The 21,906-nt window shown below is 33.5% G+C and overlaps 1 protein-coding gene and 1 long non-coding RNA gene across 2 annotated transcripts in view; both read left to right on the forward strand.

The window, feature by feature from the left end:
- Positions 1-21,906, forward strand: part of LOC149480480 (cell adhesion molecule Dscam2-like) — a 63,851-nt gene that overhangs the window by 29,914 nt on the left and 12,031 nt on the right. Inside the window, exons 24-32 of the mRNA XM_089706854.1 lie at positions 76-282; positions 6,932-7,061; positions 8,279-8,463; positions 9,007-9,186; positions 9,667-9,855; positions 10,158-10,382; positions 10,647-10,864; positions 11,124-11,238; positions 12,729-12,897. Of these exons, the coding sequence (XP_089562980.1) occupies positions 76-282; positions 6,932-7,061; positions 8,279-8,463; positions 9,007-9,186; positions 9,667-9,855; positions 10,158-10,382; positions 10,647-10,864; positions 11,124-11,238; positions 12,729-12,897 (1,618 nt within the window). The remainder of the gene's footprint in view (positions 1-75; positions 283-6,931; positions 7,062-8,278; positions 8,464-9,006; positions 9,187-9,666; positions 9,856-10,157; positions 10,383-10,646; positions 10,865-11,123; positions 11,239-12,728; positions 12,898-21,906) is intronic.
- On the forward strand, positions 3,921-4,947 carry LOC149480481 (uncharacterized). Its single transcript, XR_016316988.1, has 3 exons — positions 3,921-4,280; positions 4,410-4,471; positions 4,546-4,947. It is a non-coding gene; the product is annotated as an uncharacterized LOC149480481 (long non-coding RNA).

The raw sequence follows: 21,906 nt of genomic DNA on the forward strand, positions 1-21,906 counted from the left end.
TTATCATATTATTGTTTATGCGTGTGAAGCGTGTAGTAGGTGCGTAGCTCAAGGACGGCAGTTGCTTGTCGGCAGCGGCAGACTGGCTGGAGTGGGAGGTGCGGGGCGGGGGCGCGGGCGGGGGGGCGCTCGCCGCGGCCGAGGTGAAGCGCGTGGCGGGCGTGGAGACGCTGCTGCTGGCGCTGCGCCCGCACTGCAACTACACGGTGCAGGCGCTCGCGTACACCGCCGCGGGGGACGGCGCGCCCGCGCTGCCCATACACTGCACCACGCAGCAGGATGGTATGTATTATTTGACCCGTACATTGTTTTTTTTTATTTATTAGCGGGCAAACGAGCTGGCGCGTCACCGGATTAATGCGATGATTGGCGCCACCCATAATCACCCACAAGACCTGTACGGTTGCAGGTGTGTTGCCGGCCTTTTAGGGGTTATTGTGTAACGCTACAAGATAATTGGTAACATTTGATAATTGCAGCATGTAAGTATGTAACAAGATACGCCAATACATTTTGCGCATTTGCACCGAGAATGTATGAACCTTTTCTTTCTTCTTACGCAATGCACAACAAAATAATATGATAACATCGTACATAATAGTTTTTTATCTATCCGTACAAAACACCCAACATCATATTATCATTATGTACATGTCTTAATAGCGAGGTTCAGTTGACTCTCAACCTGAACCTGACCGAGTTGGAGAAGTAAATTCTCTGCATAATACATAACTACGATGTATTCACATTATAGTATGAGGGAAAATAATACATTAAATTGAATGCAAAAGCCATTTGGCATCGGATAATCTCTCGCGATTATAATAATCTAACAGTTTTTACAATCTTACCACAACATATTATATGAAGAGCCTGAACAGAATGTACATTTATTTAAGCATGGTCAGAGAATTTTTTCATGACATTTGCCATTATCAATTCACATAGATGCCTATAGGTATATTAAGAAGAGCTGGAACGTCAACACATTTACACATTGCACATGTTAGGCCGGGAGATACTGACACAAAATTTCGGGTCATTTGTAACAGGATGGCGGTCTAGAGGGGTCTTAGTACGCAATGACAAAAAGAAAAATGACGTAAATGTCTGCACGATGATGATTACCTGTGCAAAAGTTAGCCTGGTACAAATGGTTGAATTGTTTTTTTTTTAAATCAACGCATCGCGTCGGTATGGGGGGCTGTTAGTTACACCGGAAAAGTATGGCATTACACTACCGCCTACATCTTTTTTAAGGGCTATCAGTAAATTCTAAAATTTTTGTGTTACAAATCGTTGGACTTTCGCTATTTATCCGACGAGTTCGACTAACGCCCACGCGACTAGTCCGCCGGTACCAGCGTTCTGACCATCATTTTTCTTTTAGTCATTGCGTAATAAGACCTCTGTAGAACCGCCATTCTGTTACAAATGCCCCAAATTTTGTGTCAGTATCTCCCGGCCTATGTATGTGTCATATTTTGCAATTGTTTATAAATACAGGGTGATGTAATTGGTGTAGTACGATGAAGAATTTTGTGATACAGTAAATGGAAGAATTATAGAATATTTTACAGTATTTAATAAAATCATTTAATTTTTTGTTCATTTTCATTAGAAATGTCAATTTTTCTCACCAAGGTGGAAATTTGGATGATAAGGATCTTGTTAGAAAAATATAAATTTTGACTAAAATCGGCATTTTTTTTTTCAAAAATCAAAGTACTAATTAATAATCAGAGTTATCACATTATTAAAAAAAAATAAGCCAAACAATACACAATTTTTACCTACTTGATGCAATCCTCAAAGATCATGGACATAGTGTATTGCGCCTTCCACCATACCATCCAGAACTCAACCCAATAGAGTTACTATGGGGCATAATTAAAGGGAAAGTAGCATCACAAAATGTGAACTTTAACTTGAAAACTGTGGAAGAATTATTTAGAAAGGAAGCAAATGCTATTAGTCTGGATATGTTTAGTGACGTTTGGAGAAAGACGCGAGAACATGAGGAAAAATATATTCAATTAGAACCAAAAGTAGATAATTACACTGACTCATTTATAATAACATTAAGAAATTCCGACGGCGAGTTCTTCGAGCGATGAAAGTTTCAGTGAAGTAGAAGATTACGATTATGATTAAATAGATTCTTCTTCTTCTCTATAGATACTGCTTTCTGAATTGGTGGTAAATGTTAAAACTGTTAAACTGTTATGACGATTCAAAAGTGCTTCTAGAAGAAGTCTAATTGTATAAATGTTTGAGTTTGAGTTTAAAACCAATAGTGTGAAAATTATACAATAAATATGTAACAATATTTGTTAGCGCGTATTGGTAGGTATTACGTACTTACTACAAATATAATATTTCTTAGATATCTTTACTCGACCAAAGTCAGGACAAGACTGCTCCGCAACTGCAGACTGAAGACGTCCGTTATTTAAATCATTATCAAAACAACCATCCGTGTGTTGGGACTTGGGAGTGGGCGCACGTGTTATTTGTATTGTTTTTATGACCTGAAATTTAATTATTATTTGATAATTGAATAATTATTAATACTTTTATCCAATTGATTATTATTAGAATAAATAATTAACTTCATCAATTGATTTACTTTTAAATTATAATTTTACAGGTAAATTATGAGAGCTTTCATAATTATATTTGCATATATGTATTTATCTACAACGCACCTATTTTACAATTCAAGTCTAAAATGAAACTAGAGTCGCATTTATTTTTGAACATACTGTAAGTGAAATTGCATAAGTGTGAGTACTGTGAACATGCCAGCTTTCCTTAATTGACCGATATAAGCAATGATATTATATATAGAAACAAGAGGTAGATACGTCATCAACGCACCAAAACTGATTCCGTGAATTGGTCCTATTTGGGACCAATGCAATCAGTCAGATTGTCACCGGTCCCAGTGAGCGCATGTGGCGATAGGTACATTAAAGTTGTCGAAAATGCCTTCCTGTGTGTTCAGAAAGTGCACGTATTCGTGCAAAAAAATAAAGAAAGATAAAGGAATATCATATCACAGCAAAATATATTAAATTATTACAGTTTAGGAGTAAAAATAACAATTTACAATTCTTTATGAATGACACTTGCTTGACACTTGTATTGAAATAATGAAAGGGATAAAACATTGCTTCAATCACTAGTGTGACAAAGCTAGCGTACACTGTGTTCAAAGATTATCATGTAGATACGATTATTAAAAATAGAACGGTTAACTTATTTTATTAATTTCGATTTGGGTAAATACTTGATTATTTTTATATTTAAATCCACACAGTGCATATAATTAACAAATATATCTATTTATTATATACAATGAAATCGTCCTTATGGAGTTCTATATGGAGGACTATGCAGTATGCAGTATGCTCAGCAGTGGGTGTTTATCGGGTGAAATGATGATGACCGAAAACGAACACCACAGCTAGTTATAAATACTTAATACAGTTATATCTCCAAAAAAGTTTTTTTTTTTCATTTTAATACAACATCATAATAATAATTAAATAGTAAATGAAATTGTCACATTTATTTACTTGTGCAGGAAACCTAACATCTATAACTGTGTTCAATGTGTGACACAGAAGGTTCACACGTTGAACCTTCTGTGTCGTTAGTCTATGCCAATTACCATGGCAACTATTTGTTTATTTATATTTAAGGTGATGAATTAATTTTTCTAACATTTACGGCCCTTTTTAAACCTTCGTAATTTTTATATTATTAAAGTTGTTGTGATGAAAATTCTTGACAAGAAAGTTCAATAGTAACACAATACGTCTACCGTTTTAGAAACATGATTCCATGATATTTTCTCGATAGAAAAAAAATACAAAGTTCTCATTGTTATTTTTTTATAATCTCTGGCATCTTCAAAATAACAAACGTAAAGTTACGACTTTTTGGATATTAACTATAAAATATACAACCTATACGTCTACCGTGTTAGAATTTTGAAATATGCGATGGTTTTGAAATAAACAAGAAATACTTGAAATTAGCGCGCGACCAGCCAATATAGCGAGAGCCGCCCTGTACCTTCCTACCCCGATCGCTGCACGAGTCATTCCCGCTACGGCCGTCACACGGGGAACTTGTGTCGCTCGCGCAATCGTAACAAAGGGTGACAACACGATAAGACAAAATGAGACAAATGGGGTCAATAAAGAAAATAAGAAGAAGAAACATAAAGGTTGGAGGAAAAAGAATGCTTACAATTGGAACAAATTAATGAAGTAAGTTGGTTTTATTTATTTAAATTTGATGATAATTGTAGTATAGACGATGTTTCATATGTACCCCTGTTTTAAGTACATAACGAATGTGTAAGGTTTTTTCATTTATAGCATAGATAATCTTTTCAGAAATCCGGAATCCAGAAGGAAAATAAACCCACTGATTGTTCACAATGTGAACCCACTCCTTCGTAAGTACCTTTATTCAGTCAAAAATGTATGTTATCAACGCTCTACTGGTTTTATCGCATGATTCCATTTTTAGCAAAAAGCAACAAAGTGCAAAGAAATAAAAAATCATGGTGAACTTAGTGGAAGTATGGTGGACCTAATATGGAACAGGAGCTCATTGGAGTAGTATTATATTTAAAAAAAATACGAAAAAATTTCAAGAATTACATTTCTTAGTAGGTGGTAGATAAGTATGTTGTATAAAGAATTTGATGTTGATATTTATTTCATTTATACTTACTACACCTGTGCGGGAAATTGCTTAGTACTAAAACAGGTTTATATTCATATTTACATAGTAATGTGAGTTTTCATTTCGAAAAATTTTGTGTAAGTATATTAAATTGAGTTCCTGGGTGATCTGGAAACACAATTGGGCCCGGAAGATGGCGCTGCAGTCACTCCTCCTAATCACATGAACCGATTTGGATGAATATTCGTGTGCACATTTCATTGTTGTGGGATGATTGGTTGATTCGTTTTCACATTAGCTAATATTATGTATTTTTGTTGTAAACTTAATTTAATGTTTATAATACATTATTATTGGTATAAATAAGCCAGTGTTCGTCTCACATTGCTGTACCTGCCTACCTACCCTACCAGGGCCTAACTTTGTTCTGGCTATTTTATTTTGATTATTTGTAATGAATAATTACAATTATAATAGAGTGCAAAAAATAAATACATGCGTCAATATATTTTGTGTTTTTTTTTAAAACAATTTTTTTATTTAAAAAAATATCATTCCGACCGCGGCTTTGCCCGCGTGGAATTAGGTTATATCGTGAATCCTGTTTTATCCCACAGAAGTGTTCAGTTCGGATAAAAAGTATCCTATGTGTAAATCCAGGCAATTAGCTATATTTTATCAAAATTGGTAATGTAGTCTTGACGTGATTAAGTAACAACTAACAAAAAAATATACAAATTAATATCCAAAGTTTTCCAAAGTTTTTGTAATAAAGTAAACATTACGAAATAATAATAATTAATAATTATTAATAATGTCTAAGTAGTTGTTAAAAAGAAGATTATTTGTTTATAAGCAAGAAAATAAAACCAATGAATCAACAATTAAATAAATGTATAACAATATTATAACTGTATGACGACTCCATACATGTTTGTCCCGAGTCGGCCAGCGGCAGCGCGGCGATTTTGCAAGAATGACTTCGCGCACACCCGCGTTCGCGATAGCGAGCTATTAGACTCCGCCCGCCAGGCAGTGGATTTTTTTTTGTGTATCGTCTTAATTGGTGAATTCTTATGACTTTTGCTTACACCTGCGCGGAAGTGACAAACTATCTTTGTCTTTTTTGTTTATATATCATTTTATTAGAGCCATCTCTCTTAAACAGTCTGTCAATGTAATAAATTAAGTAAAATGAAACTTGTATTTGTGTGTGCCTGACACTGCATATGAAGCATTTTTTTGGATATATTGTGAGTATATAACGTATCTATACATAAAATATCATTGCCTATAAGATAGTTTCATAATTTTAATGAATCAAAACAGATATCGGAATTGGTTACAAAACTATGGTATTCAATAATGCTGCATAATAATATTATGTTTACATAAATAATGCTCATATTATGAATTGAACCGGCGCTTTTGTTATTTATTTACCGTTCCGTTTGTTTAAAAGGAAAATTATGCTGAAAACATTTATATTAATCAACAATATTATTACTAATTAAGTTATTCCGGAAATTTTGTTTTATTAACTCCTCTTAATTTCCATTCTATTCCGGAATGAATGGGTATTGTTAATGCATTGCACCCTTTATAATAACAATATGAGAGCTATGAATAATATAATATATTCATTAAATTTCATCCAATTTACTTCACGAGAGTGATTGAGTAACGACATCATTCATCGTTCATCAAGAATTCCGCTTTAAAATGTAAATTAACTTGAATCCTATCGCTATCGGTTACCATACCATGTTTACAGAACGTAAATTAAGCATGTGACCGCTCACTCAATTAAGTGGCCATATTGTGGGTTACCTTAATCTAGAATATGTGGGATTTTCAATTATCAACAATTCATTATTCACAATCAATTCTCTCGTCAAAGTAATCTTAATCGAATCTTAATCGAAGTAATGTTCGGTTTTGTTTTAAATCTGTTTTTTATTAAAATGTATATTTTTTTTGTTTGCATACTTGCAAACAAATCTAAGACTTAAGATCTAAAAATAAAAGCTGCTCTTTTTTGCTCTTTTTTTCATTAACAACTCAGTTGCGCCCAGTTACCTTTTCCATCGATTCATTCAAATTAAACAATCATTTCATTTATTAAGTTATGAATCAAAAAGATAGTAATTCACAGAGAGCAAAAGAAAATATAAGCATACTCCGCACATTTAAGGATTGGATGGTTCTTTTTTAACCAAAGAAACAGTTCCAGGACCACCAGCTGCTGTAAAGGTGGCAGCTACTTCTATAACATCGCTTGCCGTTAGTTGGCTACCACCAAGTCGACCGAATGGGCCCATACTGTACTATACAGTATTCTATCGAGAATTGGGAAGGTGAGTTCCGATAAATAACTTAAGTTTTATTTAAATTACATTTATATTCATATGTGAAACAATTTTCATATAATATCAAATGACTTTATAATAAACATTTTCTGTAGTCCGGTGTATTCGATAATAAAATAAATATCTATTTTTAGGTGAGTTTCCAAGCAAATGCCCAATTTCAATTTTGAATTCAATTTTAACTTGGTAACAAGCGTAGCATATTTTTCGATATTTTTTTTAAATTACACTAGCTTTAGTCAATATAAGTATACATATAAATTTTACTTTATACATAAAAATACATTGTATAATATCGTCTGAATAAGTAAAATACAACTATGTATAATTTAAATATGTTTGTACAGCTGTATAGAGAAATATTATTATGGCTGTACATTTATTCTAGAGTACGTTTACGTAGTATTTGAGTCTGTAGTGAGATCGTTCACATGCTTTTAGCTTCAAGAGGACTCAATAGTCTATTTGAAAGGCTCGATTCTTTCGGTCTTGTAACAAATGCTCAGGAATATCGAAACCAAATGTTTATGGAGTGTAAGTGGTTTAGAGAACCTTTTTTGTTTGGAAAAGTCTTTTATCTTTTATTTCGAATATTTATTCGATTTCAACACAGAGCTCATACAGAAAATTTTTACACATTGAAGATTGGCAATTTTATGCTTATAGGTACCTGTTACGATACGTATTAAAACAACAAAATCTCGAATATGACTGCCCATTTATTATAATAAATATTAAACATTGATTAAATATACAACACAAGTGATAACTGCGTTAAAAACAACCGACTTCAAACTTGCACTTGCAACATTTACAAATACAGACAAAAATGCTCATAAAATAAAAACTACTGGGCCTATCCGAATAAAATTTTTATGGGACCAATTCGACACCATCCCGCATCGAACAAAAAAAGAATCACGTAAATCGGTTCAGAAACCTTGGAGTAATCGGTGTACATACATAAAAAAAAACATACCGGCCGAATTGATAACCTCCTCCTTTTTTTTGAAGTCGGTTAAAAATTAGGTAACACTAGGAACGTATTAAATTATGTTTAGGCACAGGTATAGGTCGGATCACACATAAATATACGTATTTCTACGGATTTCCCACTCTAGTCCTACCGCTCTATTTTACCGACAATTTTAGAATATCCATAAATTAGATTATTTTTCATCTTTTCACATACAAAGTGGTTTTAGAGATCGACCGCCACAAACAACCACAGTGCAAGCAGAGGACACAGAAGTTATAGTGGGTTTGGGGGGTTACACAGAACTGCGTTCTCTATCTGAAGGAGCGACGTATGAGGCGTGGGTCGCGGCGCATTCCGCTGCGGGGGAGGGGGAGCCTTCTGCACCACAACCAGCTACTACTACGTCTAGAGGTAGGTAGTGGGTATTTAGTGTGCTTTTCTTTGTGTTTACTGTTACTTACATTAAAAAAAAAATTAATTTGAGTAGGTTCCGTCCTAGAACGGAAATATTTTTAATTAAAAATTCGGATTAAATAATAATAGCGACACTGAAAAATGCATTTCTGTTCTTCTTGTTGCTTGTTATATTTGATTTAAGTACGTTAAAATTTTAGTTTTTACAAGTTCATTGTGGTAGGTAACTAAAATGAGTAAATATCTATGAAGTTATGAGATAAATGTAAGCTAAATTAATTGTATTTTAAATTGTGTTTACCAATTGTTAATTGCTTTCTATTAATTAATAAAATACATTAACATTATCTAATTGCAAAATTTTTATCTGTATGTCTATGTCGGGGCCATATCGTAGATTTGCTCATTTCATGAAATGATCGATCATTTCGTGAAATGGTCGCATTTCATGAAATGGTTGAATGTCTATTGGCCACATCATGATGTGGTTTGAGCAGATCAATGATAAGAAAAGTTTCAAATCACAAACCACCACTCTAGCGGCAGTCCGCGTACTCTCATTCGGTGTATGGACACGGGTACAATGCGGGCGCGCGGTCCGGCTCGCGTGCGCGTGGCGCGGGGAGCCGGCGCCGCGGGCCCGCTGGCTGCGCGCCGACCGACCGCTCACACACGACCCGAGGGCACATCTCACGCCGATGGGACATCTTGTTATACATGGTACGTGTACTAGCTAGACTCAACAACTTTATGCGCAATTTATAAATTAATATAAAATCACTTTTTTGTACAATGCACACAAAAATAACAATGTATAAAAAAACAAATTTATAACTAATGTATACAATTCAGACGGTTAGCCTTTTTTTGAATTTCAAAGCTAATTGTAATTATTCAATATAAGTCACAATTTTTACAAAAAATGTTGATTCAATTTTGTCAAACTTGAACACATTACTAAAAAGTTACTGACGATAATCGTAATGCAGGTTCTAATTCCTGGTTGATAAATAATCTCTATTGGTATAAAACGATCAAAATCATAAGTATAAAATACAAAATAAGATTTTCATCGTACTGCCCGAAAATTCTCTAACATTCCTGACAAATATTTAAGAAACGCTATAAAGAAACATACTTACCAAACACCAAAATAAACTTCCTCAATACTTCATACAAATCAATAAATGTTATTAATAGACGTGGACGCATCAACGAGCGGGAACTACACGTGCTCAGCTCGGAATACTTATGGCTCGGAGGAGGTTACATATCGTGTGGAATGTGTCGTTCCACCAGCAGCTCCCACTCTGACCTTGGAACATGCAGATCATCGAGAGGCTAAAGTGTCTTGGAGGACTTCGCATCATGTCACTGCTCCACCGCATGGTAAGTGGAATAAATGTTTGATTCCAGCAAATCTGCAACTCTACAAGTCATAGTAACTACAAAAGAACTGAATTTCACATAAGAACCGCTCAGTTGTGATTATTTCCCATCTTTAAAAGACTGATTCTTCATTTTATCAGAAAACAGTTCAAATGAAATTTTTATAAATTCAATACTTCCATGGACAAACTACCTAACATTATTTCTTTCTATTATTAGTACAGAATCTATATTTCATAGTGATTGAAAAACTCTAGCAGCATTATAAATTCTACTTATCAAGAAGTATGTATTACGTAAAGGTTTTACAATCTGGTGGGTGCGTGTCCGAGAAGACGACAGTGACGCTGAACAAACTTCCCGCATAGACACAGAAGAGCACAGAATAGAAACTGGTGGGGAAGCAACCAATGTAGTGCTAAGAGCTCTCGCATGTGGAGCTAAGTATTCTGTACGGGCTGTTGCACATTCTCGAGCGGGAACTTCGCCGCCTTCTGTTCCGTTATTGGTCAGGACGAAGCCGCCAGGTAATTGGAGTATCTAGAAATCTAAACCGAACTTTAAGTGATATGATCTTTAGCAATTATAAATTGTTAATAAAGACTTTTTTTAGATATTTATAAAATTTTATTATCCATGTGATTCCAAGTTATCAGCTGGTAATTTGGAAATTTTAGGTCGGTCTGTCATTGTTTTCTTCTTGAAAAAGATCATAAAAGCAAGAATTACGCACACAATTAAACTGTATTTTATATCCAATCATGTGGTTTACACATTCATACACCCAACAGTGTTAGTGTGGGAGGGCGGAGGAAAACTCGGCGAGAGTATAGATGAAACAGCCGAAGCCGCAGTATGGAGTAACAGCAGTTCTCTAGCACTTGACGCGCGACGTGCTGTGCGTTGTGGCGCGAGGCTTGTGCGTTTGCAATGGAGACGTGCTTCACCAGCTGTTCCTTTACCCGCTTGGAGAGACGCAGATCTTACTGCATTGCATCATCATCGCGAGGTGAGTATTTAGAGACAAAAGGGCATATTGTCATTTCATTGGTGATCGCTTTAAAAGACGCAGACAGACAGGACTACGTTTTACAACAATATTTAAGGACTTTCTCCATTATGATGATGATTACTTTAGTACTTTAGCAGAGAAGAAATCGCAACATATTCAGGTAATATAAAATGTTAGCTGCAAATGGAAAAGTGTTGAACGTGTGAAAAGCTGGCTGTGAATAACAAATTTAATAAAAGTAAATAATATTGTTTAGGTGATAGTCGGTGATCTACCCGCCGGCACGTGGTTCGCTCTCCGTTTGTGGACAGCGACTGATTCCACGCGACACCAATCAGTTATATACGCAGCCACTAGTACTCATTCAGGAGGTAAGCTATCTGAACATACTTCTGAACTTTTCTTGAAAATATTTTCTACAAAAAATGTAGGGTAAATTTCACTTCAATAACTTGTAGGTACTTCATTGTGTATATATTAGTTTTCCAAACCTGAATACACCGTATCGTGACACAATATGTCGTTTTCGTCGCTCAACTTGGAGCAAATGTATACTTCAGTAACCTTTGTAAGAGAATGGGCAAATAAATCGCGTTATTATTTTTCGGAATTCAGGTAGGTAAGAAACTTTTATTAGATCGTAAGATGCTAGTTGCGACTTTCAGTCTTATAAAATAAGTTAGTAAAATTGCATTGTATCTCAAAATAGGATATTCTACGTTTGTAACATTTGTTCCTGACTTTAATCGTTTCTTTTTTATGAATAACTTGAAGATGTAGTTACTTATTTTGTGAATAAAAAAACAGATGAAAGAATCTCTTACGCAAAGAGATAAATACAAACTCATAAGAAAAATACACAAACGAATAAGAATAATATTTCAGCAGACAGACTAAGAAAATATACATACGTATATTCCTCGTCATCGTGGTTATTCACTAAATGTGGCTCAAGGACAACCTGCACGGGTTCTTATGGACAGAATATTCCACAGCCACGCTAGTGTTACTAAGCCGCTTTTATAAATAAAGTCTATTTAGGCTTTACCACAGATTAGTAAATAGTTACTATGGCTTTACGTTTCCTTTTTAGTTCCAATAAACTTTACGCACACTTTATTTAAATCTGTGAAACACGAAATTGAATGTCTAATGTGTAAGCATGGAACATCATCATAAAAATGGATAAAGATTTATTCAAGAAAACAATACACGACATCTGTTATAGGCAGTTACGAAAAAAATGTGGAAAACGTGTGAAAAACTGACTTTAAATAATATTGTGGCTCAGCTTAATATATTGTGGGTCGTCATCACTAACATAATATGATTTGAACTACAGAGCAACTAGAAAGTTTCTTGCCGGCTCTTCGCTGTAAAAATTTCTTTCAGAACTGGTGATAAATATTTATCTATTGATTATTATGATGATGATGATTCAAAAGAGTTTCTAAAAGTAGTCTAGTTGACAAAATAAATATCTACTATAGTTTTATTAAAATATTCATGTATTTTCATTCCAAATATCATTCAAAGTAACAGCATGATAGACAGAGTTTCGCATTATTTTGTAATTTCACTAGGTTCTACGTATACGTTCCGTAGCAGAACCTCCCCACTATCTTTATTTTAACTTACTTTTATTATTATTTTTCACCTATGTGTTTGTTACATACAAACACATAGGTGAAACTCCTTTAGACTAGATTTTGACTTAAAACAGAGAGATGTATAAAATCAAACTTGTACAATACAATAATACAATAACTTCATGCTATGCTACTTTGTTGCTATAAGTACTAGGTTACATCTATTGTTATACAAACGTTCATAATATTAGTAAGAACTAAACTCCCTGTAGAACGTCTCCGCCGTCCCGCGTCCTTCGGCGCGGAGAGCACTGCGTCGGGTGGCGGTGCGGCGTCGCCAGACAGCTCGGAGCGCGTGCTCGGCGCGGTGTCGCTCGCGTTCGCGGCGCTCGCCGCGCTCGCTGTCACCGCGCTGCTGCTCGTGCTGATGGCTAAACGGAGGTAATACCACAGATAATGTAATACTATAGTATGTTCCTAGGGCAGGCGGAAATTCATACAATGACCTAACAGGGGTAACCAACATTTGTGTAACCTGAGAACATTATTAAAGGGTGAAAGTGAAAGTGAAAATCTTTATTTCAGTAACCTACATTACATAACACTTTGACTTTGACTTGATTATATCTAACTTACTTTGCAGTAAGCTGTTGGTATGACACAATTTACAACAAAAAAAATGTTAGACCACTTCTGCTCTTAGTTTCTTATATTATGTGTTTACTGTGTATATATTTTTTATAATTATCGAGTCACGTATGTTAAAAAGCTCTTAGAGAGCAAGGTAAAGTAGGTAATTGCATTTTTCGTAATCTAAACATCAGAAATGTCAATTTTAAAAGAATTCTTGGACTGATGTCACTTACATTAGAGAGCTTATGGCTCTAACTGTCATCGCTAAAATATTTAATACAAAGCTCGTCTCGCTGAGACTTTTGAAAATAACGGTACAAATGATAAAATACATTTTGAAATATGCTTGAAAAATAATATTATTATATTTAACAGTTGAGAAAGGTTTCGAAATGTTAGTTATTTTTTATTTTATTGTACTTATCACCTTGTCTTATTCTGAATTTCCTAAAAAGTAATTTAAATATAAGCATAAATGTATCATTCGTTTCATTGTTTCTTTAATATTATAAACCTTATAAGCGGTGGTCGCTTGAAGATGTAATATGTCATACATTGTTCATTGGATTAATGGATAATGTACCTACTTTTTGCTTTGAAGGTTAGCGTGTTTCATTAGAAACAGGACGCCAGCTAAGCACCTTCAAAACAACAATGTAGAATGACAAATGGCTCTAAGTTTCACCGTTTACCTAGTTGGGCTAAGGTGCCGTAATTTCCTTAGTTTATGTTCGTTTTCTTACGAGGGTGTAAGTAACAATCCACCGTTTATTTTTCCGGTACCTACTTCACTTAGTTCCAACGGTGTAAGCATGTTTTGCACAATTTTTATTGTCCAGTTGTTTTTGACAATTACACTGGAGTTGAGTGTTTGAGAAAATTATATGACAGAAAGAGAAAAGTTTTAACATTTTACAAGCCAAATATCAAAGAATAGAAGAAACCTTACAAGATTTGATTTGGAAATATTAAAAGTTGCAATTGTGACATATAATAAGGTTAGCGTGCCACCGTAAGATTGTGTTTGATTCGATTCGAGCAAGGCGATGAAAGTTTTTCTGATATCAGAGAAATAGAATACGATATATTATTGCTGAGCAGTATTGAATATTCTTAGTCGTAAGTCGCGATATAATTTCAAACATAAAAAAATAATAATATAATGTTTTTCGTATACTAGTTTAGATAATTTATTCGTAGTATAGAGATAAAAACAAGACATTATCATCAAAATAGGCAAGCCTACTTTTATAAAAATACGTCAAGACAAAGATGAAGTATTAGGGTACCAATGTCGGCTGTCACAGTGAAATATGTTCTAATACTGGACAGTAAATCATACGGATGTTGGCCAGTAAGAAACTTGGAGATACGAGTATATGGAACATTCGTATGCTTCGTCAGTTATATCATTCGAGCTTGTCCTACTTTTTAGATACTAGCTTTTTCTATGCGACGGATCTCATTTATTTTTCTAGTGCCTCATTCTTTGAAGTTTTAATGAATCCTACTTCTAAGATGCAGGTGTGTTGTTTTGTAAAGGAAGTTGTGTAAATAGATTAATAATTGCATTTACATTACACTTTATATTACATGACACAAATGTACCTGTTTTCACAATTTGACGTTTGTGCTGATGACTTTTATGATCTATGAATAAAATTTATTCGTAGATTAATATGCCAAATAATTTTCCTAAGCTATAATTTAGGTATAACAGCTATAATGTAGGTACATACCATCCAAGTGCTATTTATTATTCAGCAAGTATTTAGTATTAAAGCAAAATATGTATTCTTTAGCATTATATGAATACTACTAGATTTTCAGTAGTCTTACTAATTATTTCCTATAGAAACTAGAAAGTAAGGTTGAAGTCAATCCAGCCATTTCAGAGTGAAACCGGAACGAAGAGACGGACTGAATGTTAATTATATAAATTGATTTACAAACTCAAAAAATTATAGCAATTAATTATAATTAATTATAATTAAGGCCTTAATTATCACGACTCGACAAAAAAATTTTCGTTCTTTGTCCTAAAGTTTATACTATTATTTTCCAGTTAGTTATGCACAAAAACGAAAAGAAAATACCTTTTTTCGGTATAAAGTTTGCTTTTGTGATAGTTATAATAATAATACTCATTTTTCAATTTTTTCATAAATTTTAATTGATTTTAATATTTTTAAAAAGACCACGCGGTGAGAGTGGGGTGTTAACGTTTACAATGTGCCGCTAGATGGCACCCGAGTGATAAACAACCATCAGGTGTTATTTACAAGCCCAGAATAACTTAAAATGTCGTCACGAAAGTGCAAATACGATGCTGATGCATTTTGTTTTATATGTGGTCAATTTATTAAAGTTCGAGACGTGAAATATGAACTAAAGACATCTCATGTTCTCTGTGAAGCCTATGAAGCATATTTTGACTGTCCTGTACGGAATCAACATAAGCCATGGGCTCCACATGTTGCTTGTAGTTATTGTAAAAGGTGTTTGGAAGGTAAGGCAAATTACAAATTTTAAGGCCATGGGCTGCAGGATGTCATTAAAAGTACATATGCTGCATGCTCATTTGGATAAATTTAAAAACAATATGGGAGCCTATTCCGAAGAGCAAGGAGAACGTTTCCATCAGGACATCATAAATTTTGAACAACGCTATCAAGGCCAATTCAATGAAAACATGATGGGCGACTATATTTGGGGTTTATTGAGAGAAAGTAGCTATGAACATAAAAGAAAAATTAAAAGTGTGCACTTTTAAGTTATTTCCCACTTTTCTGTAAGCTAATTTGATAGTAAAACTTAATAAAAATAATAAACATTTTTATTTCAATAGTTTTATTTTCAATCAAAAATTAAAATCCGAGATTTTTAAAAATTTCGTTCAATCAGTCTTCTAAGCACAAAAGCAAAGTTTTTCATGCCATATATTTTTTTTCCGTCTAATTACGACCTAAACTACCAAATTTAATGCTTTGCAATCAAAGTCAAATTTCATGGTGACCCGTTGTTATATTTCAGTATTTTAATAGAGAAGAGGTATCTTATCTCTACCGTAGTTTTCCAACCGTCAACCTGAATATCGAAAAAAATCAAACATCCTTTAAAAGTATTTTTCATTTTTAGGTTAAGCAAATTCCCTTCACCCCAGCAAGGGTCTTTCTTTTAATCCCTTATTCTCTTAAACCGGCTAACGGATTTATCTGTAACATTACGAATTTTTATGAGCGGCTGTTTTTATTTAGCATCAATAAAAGTATTTTATTAGATCTGGATTTAGTTACGATAGGAAAATATTTTTGAATACAACATTTTATTCGCCTTGATGTAAAAATAACTGTAAACGTCACTGTATATAGGTATACTATATTGGATCGTTTACTGTTGTTAAGTACATTCATACATCTATATTTATTTATAATAATTTGGAAAATCCAAAAGTGCACGCCTCATAATTTTTTTTTAATAAATATTTATTAATTATTATTTTTGTTTATTTAATAACAATTAAACCACATCGAATCAGACCCTGAAAAATGAAAGGGTTCTATTCCTGAGCATACTCAAGCGTAAGAGAAAAAAAAAGACTCGATTAGTAAAGTATTTCGGTCGCTATCGTGTTAACAAGAAAAAGGATCCGCACATACAGACACACGGACGTCCAAGACAGAACTTTTTTAAACTGTTTTTTAACTAGTTTAAATAACAAAAATGACATCAAAAATATCATGAACGTTAAAAATAGTGTTTTTTCTTAATATGTGTGTGTATGTATTATCTTACAAGTGCAATGTATGATACATAAAGACATTTTAAGTTTGAAAAATCAGATGTTTTGCGCGAAGTGACAGTAGTACCCAACTGAACGCTTCGCTTATGAGGCGTGCAAAAGTTTAAAATGTTATGGTTCGATGTTGTTGATTTTAATTATAAATAATAAATAAAAAAATGTGTGTGCCGAGCACATGTGTCAGAATTGAAACTTCTTTGGTTAGATTCAAAGATACCAAAATCATCGCCATCTCCATGACGTGACGGTATTGCCATTACGCAACCTTGAAATTTTACTCTCAAAGTAATTTTACTCTAAAGAAGTTTCACTTCAAAAAAGCAAGTAAGCACTAAAAATATATCTCATTCTTTTTTTTCACTGAAACTTACCCAACACAGGCATCCAATTCAGGTATTTTTCACTTTAGCATTTTATATTTATGACATTAAAATAAAATGATAAAATCAAGGTAAAGTCAGGGCCAGCCATTAATAATCCCTTCAACCAATAAACTAAGTACTTAAAGATTAATTGCATTATTATAAATAATTAATCAAATCTAAAATATGTACAGCTTTGTCAGAGCCTATAATTGTGTAGATAATATATTATTGTTATTATATTTTACAAGCTGTGCCCCGCGGTTTTACCCGCATTGCTCAGCTCCTGTTGGTCTTAGCGTGAAGATATGTATCCAAAAGCCTTCCTCGATAAATGGGCTATCTAACACCGAAAGAATTTTTCAAATCGGACCAGTAGTTATTTGGCTTTATAATATTAGTATAGATCTACCTTTGGTAATAATGATATGATTTTAAAAAAAACAACATTGGAGTTTCTTGTCAGCTCTTCTCTGCAGAAACTGCTTTCTGAACCCGTGGTAATAAATTATGTATTTTGAAGATTCAAAATTGCTTCAAAAGGTAGTCTAATTGAACGAATAAAATATGTTAGAGTTTGAGTTTAATAATGTCTATAATCTTTTAATCTAGGTAATCCATTTTAATAATATAATTTTTTAGACCTCGTAGAAAAGTCATATGAATAGCTAATCAAATAATGTAATTAAGAATAATCTAATTTACTAGTAAATGAATAATTAAATAATGAGCTTTTTATAAGATTTAATTTAAATCCCGATAATATAGTCATTGCATTGCAGTAATAAAACGTGTTGAAATTAAACAAAAAAGTCGAGTTTGACACATCGCCTATATTCAATACATACAATACAACTAGTGGTCCGCCCCGGCTTCGCCCGTGGTGCCTACATGTTTAAACTATCCTATCTCTCAAGTTGGATCGAACTGCACATAGTGTGCGAATTTTATTATAATCGGTTAAGTGGTTTAGGAGTCCATTGAGGACAAACATTGTGACACGAGATTTATATATATTAAGATAAAATCTTTGTTTTTTAATAAAATTATTTATTCATTATAAATCGCGATAATTGAGAAACATACAGTATTTTAAATAACATTATCATTAAAATTTTTATTTATTAACAATTTTTTTTAATTCCCAAGAAACTCATCGCAAATTAAAGTTCCTGCAAATAGCAAAAACTGAATGAAATAAAACATGTAACAACTAATTAAATTGCAAATAGGTTATAATGATAAATGACTGAACGTTTAAGATTTCCTACTTCAAAGAATCACAATTTAGGTTCAAACAATTTATTTTATGTCACGGAACAATCAGTCTCATACTTCCTTCTCTATTAGTTTGAAGGATTTCTTGAAATAACATCAATAAGATCGATTATCGTAAAATTAATGCTAATACTATAACTAATCTTGCTAACCTTATGATCATATACTAAATATTATAAAGCTGAAGAGTTTGTTTGTTTATTTGAACGCGCAAATCTTAGGAACTACTGGTCTGATTTGAAAAATTCTTTCGGTGTTAGATAGCCCATTTATCGAGGAAGGCTATTATCATCACACTAAGACCAAATGGAGTGGAGCCACGACAATGGAGTGGGTAAAACTGCGGGGCGTAGCTAGTATCAAATAAAGTTGAAAACCAAGGATCAAAATTTAAGTTACATACTTCTTTTCAATCAACACATAAAAATTGAAAAAATGAATAAAAACTATTAGGTATTGATTTCATATGCGGATAAAAGCACGGGGCACAGCTAGTATAACAGATAACTATAATCCACCCATAAATGCTAGAAAGGAAATTTAATTCTTTTCATAGTTACTATGTTACAAACACATACGCATATTATGTATTTTTATGTACAATTGTATGTATATTATGTATTGTTTAATTACCCTGTTATTGCTTATAATTGCTGCTAATTGTTATTACTAGGTATCTAGGCGCCAGTACACAAAAAAATATTATTTACATTTTAGACTGCATTAGTTATATTATGTTATTTATTATTTCCTGAACTGTAAACACAATGAATAAACAATAACATGTTTACCGCGGCTGTACACACTCGTCGAGAGCCTCTCGTCGAGAGCCTCAGCCGAAAAGACTCTCGTCGAGAGCATGCCTGTACACACTCGTTCTAACATTTGAACTGAAGACTTACACGAGAATGGACGTAGAAATAGCTGCTGCTATTGGTCTTTGTGCCGTGAGCTATTATAATTTTTTAAACATTTACTATAAAAAAAAATTCTCAAACCATGGAGAAAAAGAAGATGGTGGATGATTACCATGCACCGCAGTAGAAACAGGGAAATAAATATAAAAACTTCCTGAATAGTTAATGTATTTTATTGTATTTTTAAGGAATCAATAGAAACGATTATTTGTTTCAGAAGTACAATGGAAAATCAATTGGCTGAGTTGGTGGCAGTACCTTCTGGCCAATTTAAAATAAATCCATAAAAAATAAGTTCCATAAAAAAGGTTCTGTTTGATAACACTCCAAAAACTGTAATTCTCGTTCATTAGACCACATAGTGAAACACGTGCGTTCATAAATAACGTCAGCGAGCAACTAACTGAACAAGTGTGTACATGCTCGCTCTCGTTTTCCTCGCGAGACTCTACGAGACCCTTTGACTCGGGCGCAAAAAACCGACCAGTAACCGAGACAACCGAGGCGAGACACGAGAGAGCGAGACAAGACGAATGCCACCATGTACATACTCGTTCTCGGCCTGTCTCGGTGTGTCTCGGCGAGTGTGTACAGCCGGCATAATAAATAGATAACATTTATCTGGAGTTGAAAATTGCAATTTTATTCGTGTTAATTTTTTAATTACGTGTACTAAATAGTTTTTATTTTAGCTTCAAAAAGAGAATTAGAGATAATAGTCGGATCACTATAAATCAAAATTCTAACTTAACTCGTCTGTCTGTCCTTATGTATACCTACTTAGATCTTTAAAATACTTAAGAAATTTTGATGCAGTTCTTTTTAATACTGTAAATGTTTCTGAGCCCTGAGGAAGGTTTTAGGTTTTAGTAAGTAGGTAGGTACCTATAGGTAATATTTGTAAGTTTTGGATTACGTGGCGAAGACATGGACAGAATAGTCATAATAAATATTTTTTTTACGCTGCAATAGGGGACCGCTTGGCCACGATCTCGCCTGATGGTAAGCTGAGATGTGGCCTAAGATGGAGCGCGCTTCCCTAGAATGTACCTACCTGTTCACTCTCCTCTTGAAGACCCCCATATGCGATATAATATGCCCATTGGCCATTACGGACTTTGAATATTAAAATTACTTAAAACCCACCATTGAATACAAAACAGATATCCTTAATTTAATCTAAAACAATTGTACCAAGATTTCAAAACAAATATAAATCATTGTCGAAATCGTCATTTGAGTGGGTTTTAAACATTACGACTCAAATTACGTGATACTGAAGAATTATTATTATTTGAGTTAAGTAATTCTTAATGAAACTCATAAGTTAAACCAGATTGAAGTAGACTTCAATCTGGTTTAACTTATGAGTTTCAATTTGTCTATTAAAATTTAAAGGCAGTTTTCATGGAAATAAATAATTAAATTTATTATTCGTAAGTAAATTTACACTTTTCATTAATCTTTAATATGAATCGCAAAATGTGTTGGTAAGCGCATAACTCGAGAACAGCTGAACCGATTTCGTTTATTATTTTCTTGTAATATACCTTGAAGTACGAGGATGGTTCTTAATTATTCTTATGAAGAAATCGTAATTACATGTATGTACCAAGAGCGAAGCCGGGGAAGACTGCTAGTCTATACTAATATTATAAAGAGAAAAGGTTTGTGTATATGTATGTATGTATGTATGGTTTTCACGCATAAACTACTGGACCGATTTTGATGAAATTTGGCACAGATAATCTTTAGACCCTGAGAAAGAACATAGGCTACCTTTTATTGCGAAATATGTACCACGGGCGAAGCCGGGGCGGACCGCTAGTACTTTATAATATAATAAATATTTATAGTAGGTACGCAAATAAAAATATCTATAAAAATCGTATCTATGTTTTGGATTTGTGAATATTCCAGTTCCATATGTTTTTTGCTTAGAAAGAAGTCAGCTTAAAATTATTACTAAAGGATAGCATAAAAATAACAGAGGAAAAATAAACCACACTGAATTATGTAACTGTAGATTTTAAATTAAAATTTACTTTCAAACCGCATACCGTAGTTCATATATCTAAATAATGTTTCGCGTAACTGGATGTAAAAAATAAATTAAATAAATGATAGAAATTGTGGACCGGTCGTGGACGGCATTAATTGTCATCTGAGTCTATGTGCTAGGAGCTTGGTACGTAGACTAAGAGCTGAGGGAAATTTATAAGGATAGAAATTAGGAATATCACTTAGTATAAATGAAGTTGCTTCCCGCTGTCTGTGTGTATGTAGGTATGTATGTTCAAAAACTACACGACGAATTTTAATGCAGTTTTTTTAGATAGAATGATTCAAAAAGGTTTTAGAATATACATAATTTATTAATTTTTAAACAACGCGGGCGGACCCGCGTGCTGAAAGTTACTAAATATTAAGAAGAAGGAGTGAATTATCTTTTTTCAAA

This window comes from Colias philodice, chromosome 18 (assembly GCF_061535455.1).
Source record: "Colias philodice isolate Cphi_HAF_F1 chromosome 18, ilColPhil1 Martin Lab GWU primary, whole genome shotgun sequence".
In the NCBI taxonomy this organism is placed as follows: Eukaryota; Metazoa; Arthropoda; class Insecta; order Lepidoptera; family Pieridae; genus Colias; species Colias philodice.